At 44.8% G+C, this 17,407-nt stretch overlaps 1 protein-coding gene across 3 annotated transcripts in view; it reads right to left on the bottom strand.

Annotated features, from left to right (window-relative positions):
• The window catches only part of Thap4 (THAP domain containing 4), a 39,192-nt gene that overhangs the window by 13,279 nt on the left and 8,506 nt on the right, over window positions 1-17,407 (bottom strand). For 2 of the 3 annotated variants that reach the window (XM_038340679.2, XM_038340680.2), the window contains exon 3: window positions 2,578-2,737. In XM_038340679.2, coding sequence (XP_038196607.1) covers window positions 2,578-2,737 — 160 coding nt within the window. Of the gene's footprint in view, window positions 1-2,577; window positions 2,738-10,182; window positions 10,276-17,407 lie in introns of those variants that run through there. The other variant, XM_038340681.2, reaches the window with a different exon arrangement.

The raw sequence follows: 17,407 nt of genomic DNA, 5'->3' as shown, positions 1-17,407 counted from the left end.
TTTTTGAGACAGGGTCGAACTGTATAGCCGTTGTTCACCTGGAACTTACTATGTAGAACATGCTGACCTTGAACTTAAAGATCTACCTGTCTCTACCTCCCCAATGCCAGGGTTAAATAGAATTCCCTATGGTAGAAATGGAATAGGCATTGACTTAGGGTATAATTTCTAATTAACCTTTGTCACATACTCATACCAACAGAGTACACATGTCTATAATCCCAGCAGTTAGGAGGCAAAAGCAAGACGCCAGCATGGTCCACACTGTTATACCTGACGTGAAAAGACTGGGCTGGGCTGTGAATGCCATGTAGTATAGAGACTGCTCATGCAAAAGGCCTAGTGGGGAAGAGAGGGAAAGAGAGAGGAAGAAAGGAGAGAGAAGGAAGAGGGGAGGAACAAAGGGGGGAGGGAAAAAAGGAAAGAAAGAAGGGAGGGAGGGAGCGAGGGGAGGGAGAAGTAAGGCGTGAGCCTGATTTACTATCTGGGTCCATTATTTGCCAGTTTTCTTTATGGAGGCCCAAAAATGTGAGCCTATTTCCTTGTCTGAAGGTCAGAGTTCAGCCTGCTCAAAGTTGTCGACAGCAATTGTGGCTACACACCCTGAAAAAGGTGTGGTTACTTGGTGTTTTGGACATTAAGGTGGTCCACACAGGTAGATCCACTCCACCCTGACCAATGGTCAGGAAATTCAAGCATACTTTCTGCTCCTTCTTTTGAGATAGGGGTTTGACCTTGGAAGGGGCTGTCTTCAGGGTTCTCGGTTTAGGGTGGGTTCACTGCCTAAACAACAGGACTTGATGTCTCAAAGTATGAAATCAAGTAACTGTTCGAGTTGTCTTTTGTATCATGTTGAAGCAGTCCCCCCCCCCCCCCCCCCCCCCGTACTGGTGTAGAAAACTGTTGGAAACTTAAACGCAGGTGGATTTCAGTATTCCCTGGAACTCCCTCCAGTACTACCCTATGTTTCTGCTTTATTATTTTCACTTGAGCCTTTGTACCCTTTACTTATTTTTCTGATCGCCATGGCCCTACCCTGGTCAATGGTATTTTTGTTGAAGCTGGTCTCCAACATTTCTTCCAGTGTTGGAACTTAACCCAGGGCCTCACACATTCTAGGCAAGTCTCCCACTGAGTTATATCCTCAACTACCTTTTAAATTTTTATTATTATTATTTTTATTTTATGTGTATAGGTGTTTTACCTGCATATATGTCTATGTACCACATAAGTGCCTCGTAAGGCCAGAAGAGGGCACTGGATCCCCTGAAACTGAAGTTACAGATGGTTGTTAGCCATCTTTTAGGTGCCAGAAATCAAACCTAGGACTTAGGTCCTCCAGAAAAGCAGGAGGAGCTCTTAACTGCTAAACCATCTCTCCAGTCTCATACCTAGCTCTGTTTACTTTTTAAATTTTGAGGCAATCTTGCTACATAGCCCTTGATCTTGTGATCCTCCTGCCTCTGTCCCCCAAGTGCTGGAATTATAGGCATTATACTACTGGTTGTTCTAGACTGTTTTGAGATTTATTTACATTTTTAAAGATGATTTAGTTTTTCCTCATGGGTTTGTGCGTGCGTGCGTGTATGCGTGTGTGTATGCTGTGTGTGTGGAGACACCTGTGGATGCCAGAGGCTGGAGATCCCCTGGAGTTAGAGTGACAGGTAGTTTAGTTTTAAGCTTAAGTTCTAAGAATTGAACTTGAGTCCTTTGGGAAGAGAAATATGCAATTTTAACATGTAAGCCACCTCTCCAGCCCAAGATTTATTTTTTATTTTGTATGTTTGGGTGTCTGCCTGCATGGATGACTGTATACCAGGCATGTGCAGTGTCCATGAAGCCAGCAAAGGACATCAGATCCCCTGAAAGAGACAGCTGCTATCTGTCATGTGGGTGCTGGGGATTGAACCTCTGAAATGGACTGAACCTAGGTCGTCAGGCTTGGAGGCTCAAGTGCCACCACCCACTGACCCATCTTGACAGTCCCTAATTTAGCTTCTTAAAAGAGAACTGTAGAGTGGAGACTGAAGCAGAAATGGAATTTTTGTGAGGTGCTGGAAATAAATCCTGGGCTTGTACGTACGACAAAAATCACTCCACCACTGAGGTATGTCCCTACTCTATTTAAACTTGCTAAACACTATAACTATTGTGATTATATTTCAGCTACCCTTAAAAGCAACACTATTTCCTATTGAGAACCATAAACTTTCTTGTACACCGCATCTAGTACAGGGCAAAAGTAAAAGAAAGCCACATCCTCTTATTCAGCAACACTATAGTGACTGATTTCCATACGAGTTAGACTGATACTAGAGATTAAATACACACCAATAGCTTGTCTGCTTAGATTAACAAACTTGTAAACTTGTCATCTAACATCTTAAAGAATATCGTGGAGCAAGAAAGGACCACTTTCATCATCAACCTGTGCCTCAGCTGCCAGGTTCTGGGAGAGAGAAATTTTCTAAGGCACATCTACAGTGCTTTGGCATCTTCCTGCCTGGCATGTCTCTAACGTGTCTGGAGTTATCTGAAGACCTAGGCAGGCCAGGAGCCAGGTAGGGAGGGACTTACGAGAAGTTGAGCATAGGCTGGCCCACATGGGAGATGTGCACCTCCTCCAGGTACTGGAAGGGCTGCAGTGTAGGAAAGGTACCGACTCCTGGTGGGTCTGACAGCCAGGTACCCAGCATCCAGGAGAGCGGCTCCACCACTGGGTTCATCTTGGGAGGCTCTGAAAATGAAGGATGGAACAGTAAATGACATACTTTTGCCAGAACAGCCACACAACCCTCAAATGCCCTGTGGTGATCCTCTCTGGGACCTCTGCAGAGTCTGGGATAGTGAGGGGAATGAAGAAAGGAAAGCCGGAGTGCCCTCCTCTAACCCCTGGAGTCCTGGGATTGGTATGCAGTAGGTGGGCTCCAGAATCAGAGGTGAAAAGCAACAGGCAGGAGAGGCTGGAACTGGGAACTGATAGCTTCCAAGAATATTTCACTCTTTTTTATTCAGTTGTGCCTTCTTCATGTCCATGGAGTTCAATTGTCTCCTAAATGTGACAGTGGCACACGGGAACTCTGAGGAGCTGGAAGCAGGGATGAGGTACACTGGCAGGCTGCTCTGGGAAGCACTTGTGAGGACAGGGGCTGAGTGCTGTTTAGCAGTGCGTTCTGTGGTTAAGTAATCAATACTGCTCTCACCCCAAGTCTGCCGAGGTTGTGGAGAGACGGATAAGGACCACATGTGGCCAGGATACTTCTGGTACCTTTCTAAGACTTAAATCTAAGTACTGAATCTGGAGTTTGGAAAGCAACTCGAAGGACAAGCAGAACTAGAGATGGACAAGCGCATCTGTCTACCAGGTGGGACTCTTCATCTACCATCTGACATATACCCACTTCCAGAATCAACGATTCACCATGTGTTCCAGGACAGCCTTGGGAACTACTTTAGTTTTGGTATCACATAACTCTGAATTGAAAGAGTTGGAAAGAAGAACCAGAAAGGGAAAGACCTTTAACGGTAGAGAGTTGTCTCCTACCATGTGGGTTCCAGGAGTTGAACTCCGTTCATCAGACCTGGCAGCAAGTGCTTTCACCCACTGAGCCATCTGGACAGTCCTTAAAAATGTCTTTACTGCGTTAGAGAAATGGTCTAGCTGTTAAGAGCACTTATTGCCCTGGTGGAGAACCAGAGCTCAATTCCTAGCACTGCAAGGCCATCCATAATTCCAATTCTGGGAGGCCTGATGCCATCTTTTTACCTGTCCATGCACCAAGGACACACCGGGTATACACACACACATGCAGGTAAAAACATTTCACATAAAATATATAAATGTCACACAAAATTTTAGTTTATTACTTTTATTTACATATATGTTTGTGTGTCTATGTAAATGCAATGGCTCAAATTTTAGACATCTTCACTAGATCACAGGCAGACCAAGCTCCCATCTACCCCCCTTTACTTAGGGTGCTGAGTTAGCTCCACATCTCAACTGAAGCCTCTACCCAACAGGCAGGGGTTGGCTGAAAAACACTCTAGTGAGGCTTATGACCTCAAGCTGTTCCAATTAAGGGCATAAGAGAACTGTCAGGACAAGCAAGACAGGACAGTCTGCTGCCTAACTCACTGTCATGATCTTTAACATAACACCTGAACCCTTCGGTGGGAACAACGCAGGTGCCTTGACAGAGGGGGCCCTCTGCAGGAGTCAGATGAGCCTGGCAGCATCCAAACCATAGAGGGCTGTGTACGGAGAAGTGCAGCTAGGTACCTATGTTTCAGAGTGTCTCTGTGGGAAGCCATGATGGACATGTGACATCCTGTTCACTGTCTGCCAAGGAAACAGCAACTCTCCCTTACAGCTCTTCCCACATACCTACTAGAAAGCACACACAAAAGCAAGCCCTGTCAGTGTGTTGCCTATAAGCATGCCTGTGTCTCATGCATGATTAGCAGGTGTATCCTATGAGTATGTATGCTCCATGAGCACCTGTGCCCACAGTCAGCCGTCTTCTCCATTCTTTTCCCTTTTATTTTGCTCCCCGTTATGAGCCTGCAGTCGGGATAAGATGATCTATGTCTGCCCCCTAGGGTGGGAGGCTGGCAACAACAGGCAGTGCAGTCTCCTGACAGGACATACTCAGGACAGGGCGAAGATATGTATGTAACCCACGGAAACACCTTGGCTTCCTCAGGGAGGGGTCAAGAACCCTCTCAGAGCCGGGAGGTGGTGGCGCACACCTTTAATCCCAGCACTCGGGAGGCAGAGGCAGGCAGATCTCTGTGAGTTCGAGGCCAGCCTGGTCTACAAGAGCTAGTTCCAGGACAGGCTCTAAAAAAGCTGCAGAGAAACCCTGTCTCGAAAAACCAAAACCAAAAAAAAAAAAAACCAAAAAAAGGAGGCAGAGCTAGAATCAGGCCCCGCACTAATGTTCATGACCCACACCTGGCTCTATTCACATACACCAGCTCCAGACCCAGATGCCCCTTCCGAGAACCAACTATGTCTGTTCCTATCCCCAGTGTCCTCTGCTGCCCCTCACCTTTGCCCGGCACTGCCTTTATTTTAGACCACCCTGATGTGGAATAATCCTTCTGTACACTGTAATTTACACTGTGCTTGGTTTAATAAAGAAACTAACTGACCAACAGTTGGAAAGGATAAGGTTAGGTGGGAAAATCAGACTAAGGGCACTGGGAAGAAGGGAGGAGTCAGAGGAGTCGCCAGCAAGACACAGAGAGAGGTGCAAGATGAAAGAGAGGTAACGCCATGTGGTAGAATGTAGATTAATATATGGGTTAACTTAAGTTGTAAGAGCTAGTTAGCAATGAGCCTGAGCTATAGGCCAAGCATTGATAATTAATATTGAGCCTCCCTGTCAATTATTTGGGAACTGGTGGGTGGGAAAGAAAAGTCAGTCTACACCCCTCTATTAGGAGTCATTCAGCTCCTCCCTCCTGGAGTTCTCTCCTTCAGTAGGAACAAGCTCAGACCCCCTGAAACACTGGTTTCACACTGCTTCCAAGAAGAATGGTCCTCAAATGTCAGGTGAGAGACACAGACCAGGAGAAGGAGGACAGAAAGACAGAATAAACTAAGGCAGGAGACTGATACTGAGACTGGTCCTGCTGCTTCTTCCCTCCAATCTGTCCGAGGACCTTGCTGGGATGCAGAAAGTAAGTCAGCATCATTGCTGCCTCTTCCAGGAACGAACATGATTTAAAAAGGTGAGAGTGCTCACTGCCAAGCACGACGAGCTGAGTTGGATCCCTAGAACCCATACAGTGGAAGGAGAGAACCAACTCCCCCAAGTGGGTGCTGGGTCTGAACTCAGATTCTCTGGAAGAGCAGTAAGCACTCTAGCCGCTCAATCATCTCCCCAGTCTCACTATCTGACTCAGGCTGACCATGAGTTCCTCCTGCTCAGCTTCCAGAGAACTTGGATCACAGGGATGAGCTACTATACCCCTAAAACCCTGAGCAAGGCTATTGCTTCTTCAAGACAACTCTTCATTAAATCCAAAAGACTAAATCGTGAGATGTGAGTAAGCCTATTCAGGAAAACTCCAAAGCAGTCTAATTAGAAAATGTTCTTCATAGTATCAGGCATTTGAATTCTTGGGCCCCAGTTACTGGTGTTGTTGTCTGAGGAGGTTGAGGAGGTATGGTCTTGCTGGAAGAAGTACGTGACTGGGGGCGGACTAAGAGTTAAAACTCAAGGCCACTTCCAGTATGCTCTGCTTTGTGCTTATGGTTGAGGATGTGAGCTCTCAACTTCCTGCTCTGGCCACAATACCTGCCACCTCCTGCCATGAAAGACTGTTATCCCTCTGGAACCATAAGCACAAAGAAACTCTATCTTCTGTAAGTGCTGTGGTCAGAGTGTTTTATCACAGCAATGGAAAATAGCTACCACATCCAACCAGCAGCCACAAGGGTGTCAAAGTGAAGCTATGGAAGCACAGCAAATGGAGCACAGCTCCTTCACGGGAAGACATGCTGGTGTTTCCCAGAACAGATGTGGGCAGAGTGCTAGCCCAAAGTTCAAACTATGGGACCCGATGATGTAGATTAAAAAAAAAAAACAAACAAAACAATAAAGTTTTAAAGAGGTGATAATGGAGCAGGGCCCAGCAACAGCTCTCCCCCGGGCACAGGCCTACAGAAATTAAGCACCCTCCAAAGTCAGACCTAACTATGCGCTGCAGCATTATTCCACAGGCAACAGCAGAACTCACATCCAACGCTGCCGATGCCGAGAGACATGCAGCACAGCATGTCCAGACAGCGAACGCTATTCAATCACAAAAGCAAACGGGTTACCAACTGTGCAGCACAGGTAAGCGGTGACAGAAGCAGACTCAAGAGCGAGCAGGTTTTACCTGGTTCCACTCTTATGCAATGTCCAGGGCTCCCATTACACAGAGGGAAAGCAAGTCAGTGTTTCTCCACAGCAGAAGACAGGGCCAACTGACAAGACCACAAGGAAAGAACATGGGTGGTTTAAGTATCTTGTCGCTAGCCTCAGCTGCCAGTGCCCTATGCTCGCTACAGATCCGAGGAGGGCAAATCTGTAGCACCAGAGATGCGGTTGGTTCAGACACATCCACAGGCTTCCTAAAACTCAGTTCAGAAAAGTAATTTCTAGTATTCCAGAACTTTAAAATGACTGGGCACTTAGTGAAATGATGGTGTCTTAAAAAATGACACCAAATAAAATAATTATTAAAATTAGTTATACTGAGCCAGGCAGTGGTGGCACACTCCTTTAATCCCAGCACCCGGGAGGCAGAGGCAGGTGGATCTCTGTGAGTTTGAGGCCAGTCGGTCTACAGAGTGAGTTCCAAAGCTACAGAGAAACCCTGTCCCCCCCCCAAAAAAAACAAAACAACAACAGCAACAAAATTAGTTAGACTAGTTTCCTTTGACCTTCTTAAAGTTATCAAGAAGTTCAAGTGACAGGCACTGGTGGTGTAAGTCTTTAATCCTAGCACTTGGGAAGCAGAGGCAGGCTATCTCTGAGTTTGAGGCCAGTCTGGTCTATAAAGTAAGTTCCAGGACAACCAGGGCTACATGGAGAAATCTTGTCTCGAAAAAACAGAAAAAAAAAGTTAAATTAGGGGCTGGAGAGATGGCTCAGTGGAGACATGTATGAGCCAACAGCCCAGGAGTCTGCTGTCGGGCTGGGACATAGCTCCACTACTGCAACATTCTAAGTTCAGTATTTCAGTAAATCCAGAAATACTGATTTTGAAGAAAACAACTCGCTTTCTAAAGATGTGTTCAAATGTAGCAGCTGGTGGTATGAGTCACAGAGGCTTGTTCTGGCTGCCTGGTCTACTAGTTAGTCACAGCATTGCTGGGTGTGGTATCAGAAAGCCTCTAGGGCTGGTAGCTCTAGCTGCTCCACCTATGTATACTACTGTGCTCTCCCTACTCACTCCCTCCTTTATCTAGCTTTCCTCTTCTGGGTAGGACTGAAAAGCCCCTGGCTATTCTGGACCAGTCTAGAGAGCTCAGCTACATCTCAGAACAGGGCTCCTGTTGCTCAGAGTCATCCTGGGAACAGGTTCCAGGAAGCAGCCAGTGTTACAGGAGCGGTCCCACTGAGAAAGTATTCAGTTACTAGCTCAACAATCAAGATCCTGACATGAAATACCCGTGAGAGCTAAGTGGGCATACTAAAGTATCTGTTAACCCAGGGCAGGAAATGTACTTCTGCAAAACATGGCCAGGTTGAACCAGGCCCTCAGAGCTAGAAGGTTTTCATCTCTAGTGTCCACTTACCCTCTTCCAAGACTGCGTGGAGGGGCTGGAGAGATGGCTCAGGAGCAGAGTCTATTCTGACTGTTTTCCTAGAGGACCTATGTTAGCTTCCAGCACCTACATGGTGACTCAGAACTGTCTACAATTCCAGTCCTGGGGGATCTGATGCTCTTTCCTGGGCTCTGCAGGCACTGCACACTTGTGTTGCACACATACATGCAGACAAAATACCCATACCACATAAAAACAAGGTGGAGACAACTCAGGAAGCCCTCTAGAAAGTGGGAAAAAAGTTATCACAAAGGGACAAACAGGAAAAGCCCACAGAGAGGGAGGCTGCAGAGAAGCTGGAGATGTGAAACGTCTTGTACTTTTTTTTTTTTTTTTTAACGTCTTGTACTATTAAGGAAGAAAAAGGAACAAGGATGTTGAAGTCTGAGGGGCTGATGGCTAAGACTAGGTAGTGGAAGAGAGCAGGGCTAGCAGGGGGCACAGGGGCTGGCATTTGGGCCTGTGGGTCTGAGGTAGGGCTTAGCTGTGACTACTGTCCTGGGTGCAAGAGCAGGTGTCCTTTTCAGTAGCACTGTGGCTTGTTCCTTCTGTGCTAAGGGCTATCAGCACAGCCAGCTTCTGGTAGAGGTCTTCTCTAATCAGAGTTCTGGGGACCTGCACAGGGCAATGATTAATAAGGGATGAGGCAAAACAGCAAATTGCAAATCTGGTGCTGGTAGAATTATCAGACTCAGAAGCGGAAAACGCACTGGATACCACATGGTAAAGAAAGTGGAGGAGGTGGGAAGGTTACAAAGGAAAGGAAGGGGATGGGTAGGAGAGCAGAGTAAAGATGCATAGGTGATAAAGGCCAAGATCAATAGCAGCCTCAGGCCCGCTAGACTCGCCAGAGTGGCCTGCTCAGCAGACAGGCACCCTGGCATGGATTGAGCCTCTACCCAAAAGGAAGGCAGGAGAGACTGCTGAGTGCTCTAGCTTGTGCCTTGCTCAAGCTCTGGCTAAAGCCCACTGAGCAGTGCCTGTGAATCAATGCGACATGGGAAAATGCGCCGCAGGCTATGGCAGCCACTTTATAAACAGAAGTTCAGCAGGTGCTTCTGGAGGGAGAACTGCACACCTAGGCACCACCAATCCTGTGGCATGCAAGCTTCATGAGCTGGTCTGTGACACTTGGCAAGTGAAGGGAAACACAAGACGACGAGATTCTCTGATGATGGGTAGGAAATACGTAACTGGAAATGAAGGGCATACCATCTTGTCTACACATCAGGATGTTCAGAGTGCCAAGGTTCATGACCACGAGTGCAGCGTAAAAGAGACCCTGAAAAGCAGCATGTCATCACTGAGCACTGGCTCTGCCCTCCCAGATCGCTGTCCTTTATTAAAGGATGCCAATTTGAACAAGTGACAGTAGGTGGGCACTAAACAATCAATGCTCCCACCCTGGCACTAAACCTGGACTACACTGGATGGGCTGGTTTGTTCTCTCTGCTCTTCCCCTATCCCAGAATTCCTGCCTGGAAACTGCTGCCAGTCCTGGCCACTCTCCTTACTTTCACTGAAGTGTGGGGCAGCGGGTGAAGACAATCAAATTTCTCTACAGCCCAAACATCCAGTTACGGAGCCTGCATGTGTTAAAATCCATCAAACTATAGCCTCAAGAACTTTGTGTTTTACTGTATATAAATTCAACTTCATTAGGAAAATAAAAACAAAACAAAAAGTATAAGAACCTAGTCTATTTGTAGCTGTCAATCTCTTCTAAAAAAACTAGACAGGTTTTTCTATGAATTTTCTTTTGATTTAATTTCTCTTTTATTAAAATCTTAAACTGCAAAAATAAAATTTAAATTTTCTATAATAAGTGCCCTAAACATTGAAAGCAGGCTTACCCATCCCTAAGTTTTCTGAACTCCGACACACTCCGTCAAGGTTCCTCAAGGTTATTTTCTGCCAATTGCCGGGAAATGTGTGCACCTGGCTGTTATTGCATTGCAGGAAATGAATGCCAATCCTAAGAGCATTCTGGGAATTGTAGTCTATAAAAGACCGAGTCTCAGAAGAATGTGGAGACAAAGACAGCCTGAGAGACGGCAGCATTTTAGAGCCAACAGAGCTCTGGAAATAGCTGTATCTTATGAGTCAGGACCAGGCCAGAGAGTTGATTGTCCACCCAGAGTGAGGAGTGAGGTCCTACCTCTGTTGTCTTCACTGACTGCCTGAGGGAGCCAACTCGCTAAATCGGAAAACAGTAGGGCGGGCACAGAACAGATGCTGCTTCTTCAGGAACATTTGCCAGGAGCTTAGGCTCTTAACATACTTTTCTGTCTTCAGAACGCTGTTCTGCTTAGCTTAGCTTTAAACATGAGGGTTTTCAGTCTGGCAGATGGGCCCTGGGGTCCGGTGACAGGACATTGGTGAATAAATGCATTTGCTGGGACCTAAGGACAAAAGTCCTTCATGATTCCTACCCTCACATCACTGCTTTGTTAGCAATAACACTGTTTCCTGCTGTGGCAAGCAGAGAAAATACATACAGTATTTTCTAAAATGCTAATCATAAATCTAATCATACAGTACTACAAAGTTAAAAACAAAAACAAAACCAGCAGAGGCCAGTCGCATGGAGCTGGATAAAGGGAAGCATTCCCGCAGGAGGCGCGGGGTCTGGGTCCCACTAGCATCAAGACACAGCAAGGTCCAATTGATCATTCACAACAGAAAGGAGCACACACAGAAACAGGAAAAGCAGAGGTGACGAATGGAAAACAGAACAAACACTGCTCCCGAATTCATAAAACAGGCTAGCAAAGATTATGTTGGATAATCTAGTTAATCTTCTGAGCACTATTAGAGTGACAGACTCTGATAAATGGTTACTTTTTGTTTTTTTGTCAACTTGAGACAAGCGCAAGTTATCTGGAAAGAGAAACCTCAGCTGAGAAAATCACCATCAGAATGCCTGTGGGTAAGTCTGTATGGTGCTCAAAATAAATCTCTTCCTCTCCAAGTAACTTTTGGCCATGGTGTTTTGTCACAGCAGTAGAAAGCTGGTTAAGACCGCTAGCAAGTTATTAAAGTTAGTAGCTTGCTCACATATTAGCAATAAATAACCAAATTTAACAATGATGTGGGGGTTTCTAGTTTCAACTATGAGAAGTAAATGGCTGTAGTATGGTGGCATAGACCTGTATCCCAACACTAGGAAGATAAAGGCAAGCAGACACTAGGAACAGGAGATCAGTCAGGATTACATCTGTTTAGAGTGAGAGAGGGGAGGGGGAGAGCAAGGTGGCACGCACCTTTAGGCCCTGAACTAAGGGGCAGGGAGGGGCTGGTGGATCGCTTATGAGTTCAAGGCCAGCCGGGTCTATGGAGTGACTTCCAGGACAGTCTATGTAGAGTAACCATGCTTCAAAAACAAAACAAAAACCCCGAGAGACAGAAAGGAAGAATTCTGTGGAATAATCCTGCATGCTGTGAATACTATATATTCCTCTCACTGGTTAATAAAGAAGCTGACTGGCTTACAGCAAAGCAGGACACAGTTAGGCAGGACAATCAAACTGAGGCTACTGGGATGAAGAGTGGCGAAGTGAGAGAGCTGCCGGCAGAAGCAGAGAGAGCAAAATGGGCATGTTGTCCTGAGAAAGGGTACCAAGGCACGTCACAAAGCATAGGTAAGAAATATGGGTTAATTAAGTGTAAACATTAGCTAGTAACAAGCCTGAGCTACCAACTGATCATTTAATTAATATTGAGTAATTAATATTGAGACTCTGTCAGTTACTTGGGAAGCAGCTGTAGTATAGGAAAACTCCACCTACAGAAGACGGAGAGAAAGAGAAGGGGGAGTGGAGGAGAGAAATAGTGATCATATTTCCACCTTACAAGAAATATAGAAGAAACTAGACAAGCTAACCTGATAGCAACCAAGTCTACTGACAGTTCTCTAATACAGAATTATAGCCCAGTCCGTGTTTATAGGTAGAAACTACAGGAGAGCTAGGTGGTGGTGGAGAATCCCAGCAAAGGGGAGGCAGAGGCAGGTGGATATCTGAGTTCGATGTCAGCCTGGTCTACAAGAGTGAGTTTTAGGACAGGAACTTTAAGGGACAGCTTGTGCTGTCTTATACAATTAGCTGCTAACTAGTGTCAGGGAAGACAAGTGGTATTGTAAGATTTCCTACCAACAAGACAGTGCTGCCCTCTCCTTACTCAAATAAGACCCTCACAAACAGCCCAGGCAACTTCCTCAACTGCTCTAAAAGTAGCCATTTCCCCTCAGGGGGCTATTCCTTCTCTGAGAATTCATGCACGATATCACGGTATTTCTGTCCATAGTATATGTTCTTTAGGTAATCAATTCTGGTCTGGTAAAACTTTTATCCCTATTCCTTGGGCTCATCACTTCTAGCATAACACCTAACATCACCAAAACCTGAAACAAGACAAGGACTTCAGAGATGAGCCGGGGGTGAAAGTACTGGCTACTACGCCTGGCAAAAGAGCTTGAACCCTGGGACCAACTGGCTCCTGTATGTTGTCCTCTGACTTACTTCCATATACGTGTGACATGTTACACACAATATAAAAATAAATACTTTAAAAATGCTTGCAATTCTGAAGCCAGTGAAATTGTTCTTCAGAGGCAAGGACTCTTTTTCAAGTAAAAACTAAGGAAATGAGGGCTGGAGAGATGGCTCAGTGGTTAAGAGCATTGACTGTTCTTCCAGAGGACCTGAGTTCAAATCCCAGCAGCCACATGGTGGTTCACAACCATCTGTAATGAGATCTGGCGCCCTCTTCTGGCCTGCAGGCATATATAGAGGCAGAATGTTGTATACATAATAAATAAATAAATCTTTAAAAAAAAAAACCTAAGGAAATGTATTCCAAATAGACCTTTAGGCTAGAAACTAAAATCCAAATATAAAGCAAGAACATCAAGCAGAAGTGAAAACAAGACAAAGTCTCTTTTCTTTTTTTGCCTATAATTTTCTTAATCTTCCTTTTTTGTGAGATAAGGTCTTACTACGTAGTTCAAATTGACTTTGAACTTGTATATTTTTGCTTCAAACTTCAGAGGCTCAGGCAGAATTTCAAGTTCAAGGTTAGTGTGAACTGTATAGGAAGAGCAAGAAAAACAAGATGTGTTATGCTAACACTTTGTGAGGATGGAGGATGCATAATCTCAGCACTTAGGGGACAGAGGCAAGCGGATCTGAGTTCGGGGCCAGGTGTAAAGGGGCATCACATAATAGTCAAGTCTCAGAAGTGAAGGGGCCGGTCTTTAAGGTGAGGCCTTCACAGCAGAGCACTGAAACACATGAGAGAACACGAGAGAGAACTATGGGAGAAGCAGGCAGCAGTGACCTCTGCCAGAAAAGAGCAGATCCAACAGAGGGTAAAATCAGTGATCCAGGGCCATAACTGACATCTTAAGACTGCTCTATCCAACAACAAATTACACCTTGTTCTCATGTTCACACAGAATAGCAACCTCCTGGGTCATCAAACAACAAACTTATTAAATATCAGCAAGACTAGAGGTGAGTGCAGAGCCTCACTGTCCTCCCCAGTAAGCCCTTCTCACTACCTCCTCCTATTTGCCAGCCCAGTTCTGTGAACTTCCTCAGGGGCCTCATTACAAAGGCAAGGGTGGTTAACTCAGCCCCACCCCCACCTCACTTCCACCCCTCCAATCACTTGGCTGGTTCCTGTGATGACCTCCCTGACCTGTCGAGGACAGATTAGCACAAACACAGGTGTGACTGACAGGACTCACTGAATGCCATCCTCATCCCCAACACACGATCCCGAAGGAGCAGAGTTTTAAGAGCTTAGGAGCGCTGTGCCAGGATATTTCTTATTGTATCACAATGACATGTACAGATGGGGAGGAGCTTTCTCTCTAAGCTCAGGACTAATACTAAGATGCTGCTTATGGTCACTGCTTTTTAGCATCGTTCTGGAAGTCCCAGCTAGAGCAACAGAAGAAAAGGAAATACACAGAGTAAGAAACAGAGATAAAAACACAGATTTGGGAAGCGAAAATACAAGTGTCCTTGTCCATCAATTATGACTGTAGGAAACTTAAAGACTGTACAAAAAACTTCTGGGACTAAAGTGTAATTATAGCAAGGACTATACAGTGTTAATGTATAAAATTATTTACTTTTCTATATGCTATCAATAAACAACTGGAATTTTATAATTAAACCTACAATAAAATTCACATTTGTGTCTAAAAAGGGAATATTTAGGTATAAATCTAATGAAATATTTATGTACGCACTTTAAACATTAATTAGTGTGCCACGGTATGCATCTGGAAGTCAGAGGATACTTATGGAAGTCTGTTTTCGCCTTTCCACCTTGTGGGGTCTAAGGACGAAAGCCAGGTCATTAGCCTGGGCAACAAGTACCTTTACCTGTCCAGATATCATAACTTTCATAAAAATATGTTTAAATTTTGAGGAAAAGTACCAACCTAGGTAAATGATACCATAAACTCTAAATAATGCAGAATTTTATGGAGAACCATACTGCTAGCTTGTCAGTTCTTTCCAACTTGATCTACAGATGTAGCGCTGGGCCTGTCAGAGTGCCACCAGATATTCTGGGAACAGTGACAGAACGGTTCTAAAAACCATGTGGGAAGGTAAAGGAATCTGAAACAGTTAACACCACACTAAAAGCAAAGCTGGTGAAGCAATCCACTTCCAATCTTACTATAGTGCTTACTATAATGCTCCTGTAGTGGAAAATTATCTCAGAATGGAGCACAGACCCAAATGTAAAAACACAGAGCTATAAACTCCTGGAGGAGACAGAGAATCTAGGTGACTTTGACTCAGCTCAGAGCTTTCAGCAGTAGTAACAAAAGCATGACCCACATGAGATGCTGGCAAGAGAGGATGAGCAGGCCCCAGCAGCCCACTCAGCTCAGCTAAGGAAGAACTCCTGAGGGAAAAACAGAAAATAACACGAAGAAATAAAATCCAAAATGAAATTAAATAAAAACCAAAGTAACAGTTCTGAGAACCCGTCCTTTTCATGGGGTCTTCTCAGTTCCCAGGGTGGCCTCAAACACAAGGCCCATCCAGCATCAGCATGGCCTACACTAGCAGCACTTAAGAATCCTACCTTTGATTAGCCCTTTTATACTTGCAAATCAGTAAACAGGCATGTAGTCGTACAGATTTGACCCTGATCGCCAAAGAGAGGAGACAAAACAGCCCTTAGCAAACATCTACCAAAGTAATGGGTCTGCAAACGAAGAGCCTGGCCAAGCCAGAAGGGTAGAATTGCCAAATTTCCAGTCCACCATCTCAAACATATTTCTGAGACAAAAAAAAAAAAAAAAAAAAAAAAAAAAGGACAGATGATAATGAACATTTACCCCGTTTTCCACAGATCTGGATCTGTATTAAAAAACTGTCTCTTTCTTTAATCTCTGTTTTGGGGGCAGGAAGGGGTTAGTGTTGAGTAGCAGAACTTCCAGATTCCAGAATCAGATTGACTTCATTAAAACTGAAATCTTGCCTGGCGGTAGTAGCACACACCTTTAATCCCAGCACTCAGGAGGCAGAGGTGGGCAGATCTTGGTGAGTTTGAGGCCAGCCTGGTCGACAAGGGCTAGTTCCAGGACAGGCTCCAAAGCTACAGTGTCCCGAAAAACTAAAAACAAAACAAAAATCCCACAAACAAACAAAGAAACCCACTGCAATCTTGGGCTGGAGAGCTGGCCAGTGATTAAGAGTACTTTCAGAAGACCTGCGTTTTAATTTCTGGCACCATATATGGTGGCTCACAACTGTTTGTAACTCCAGTTCAAGAGATCCAAATGCCTTCCTCTGGCCTGGTGGGTACAAGGCATGCATAGACATACATGTAGGCAAAACAGCATAAACATAAAATAAAATGAATAAAAAATAAAATTGAAAACTCCATGGCGGGGGCTGGAGAGATGGCTCAGTGGTTAAGAGCACTGCCTGTTCTTCCAGAGGTCCTGAGTTCAATTCCCAGCAACCACATGGTGGCTCACAACCATCTGTAATGAGATCTGGTGCCCTCTTCTGGCCTGAAGGCATACACACAGATAGAATACTGTATACAAATAAATAAAAAAATATATATAAAAAAAGAAAACTCCATGCCTAGGAACACCACTGGGGGTACCACGTGTGTGGCATATACAAAGCCACTGGCTCAATCACTAGCACCTCAACCAACCAATCAACCTACAAACCAAGAGATACCTTCCACTCTGCCAAAGCACACAGTGAAGAGAACAGACAGATCAGATTGGAGCAGTTATCTTTGCAAAGTATCATCTCATGAAAGACATATCTAAACCACATAAAGCACTTATAAAGCTCAACAAAAAGGGAAAGAACAACTTAGTTAATACGGGACTGAGAGCTGAAGATTTATCTGTCAGTAAAGTGCTTGCCTTGGGAGCATGAGAACCAGAGTTTGGTTGCTAGAACCCAAATAGAAAGAAAAGAAGAGAAAAGAAAAGAAAAGAAAAGAAAAGAAAAGAAAGGAAAAGAAAGAAAAAGCAAGCAAGCAAGCAAGCAAGCAAGCAAGCAAACAAGCAGTTGTATATGGTGGCACAATTGCATTGACCAAGACAGGCTTGCTGGTCAGTTAGCCTAGCTTGCATGTGTGCGTGTGTGTGTGTGTGTGTGTGTGTGTGTGTGTGTGTGTGTGTGTACACACGCATTAAAAATCCCAACACTCTTAAAAGGAGATGGGATAAGGGACAAGAGACTCACTTGGAAGCCCTTCAGTCAGCTAGCCTGGAGAATGGCAGAAACGAGAAATCCTGCCTTGAAAACTAGATAGATGGAGAACTGACTTAAAAAGTGACTTCTGATTGCCACACATGCACTGTGTTATCAAGTGCCAACACACACAAACACACACAGAGTAATGATACAATGTAAAAAATAAAATAAAAAACCACAACACAGATAACTCAAAGTAAGGTATGCAGTGGCAATCAGGAGGGGGATAAGCAGGCAAAGACAGAAAACATTACTCTAAAAGGCCCCAGAAAAACACAGACATTTTCTGGGTCTTGAAGTAAGGGTCTGAGAGGCTGGAGGA

This window comes from Arvicola amphibius, chromosome 8 (genome assembly GCF_903992535.2).
Source record: "Arvicola amphibius chromosome 8, mArvAmp1.2, whole genome shotgun sequence".
NCBI lineage: Eukaryota > Metazoa > Chordata > Mammalia > Rodentia > Cricetidae > Arvicola > Arvicola amphibius.
Note: the sequence above shows the minus strand (reverse complement) of the source record. Positions and strands in the feature narration are given on the sequence as shown.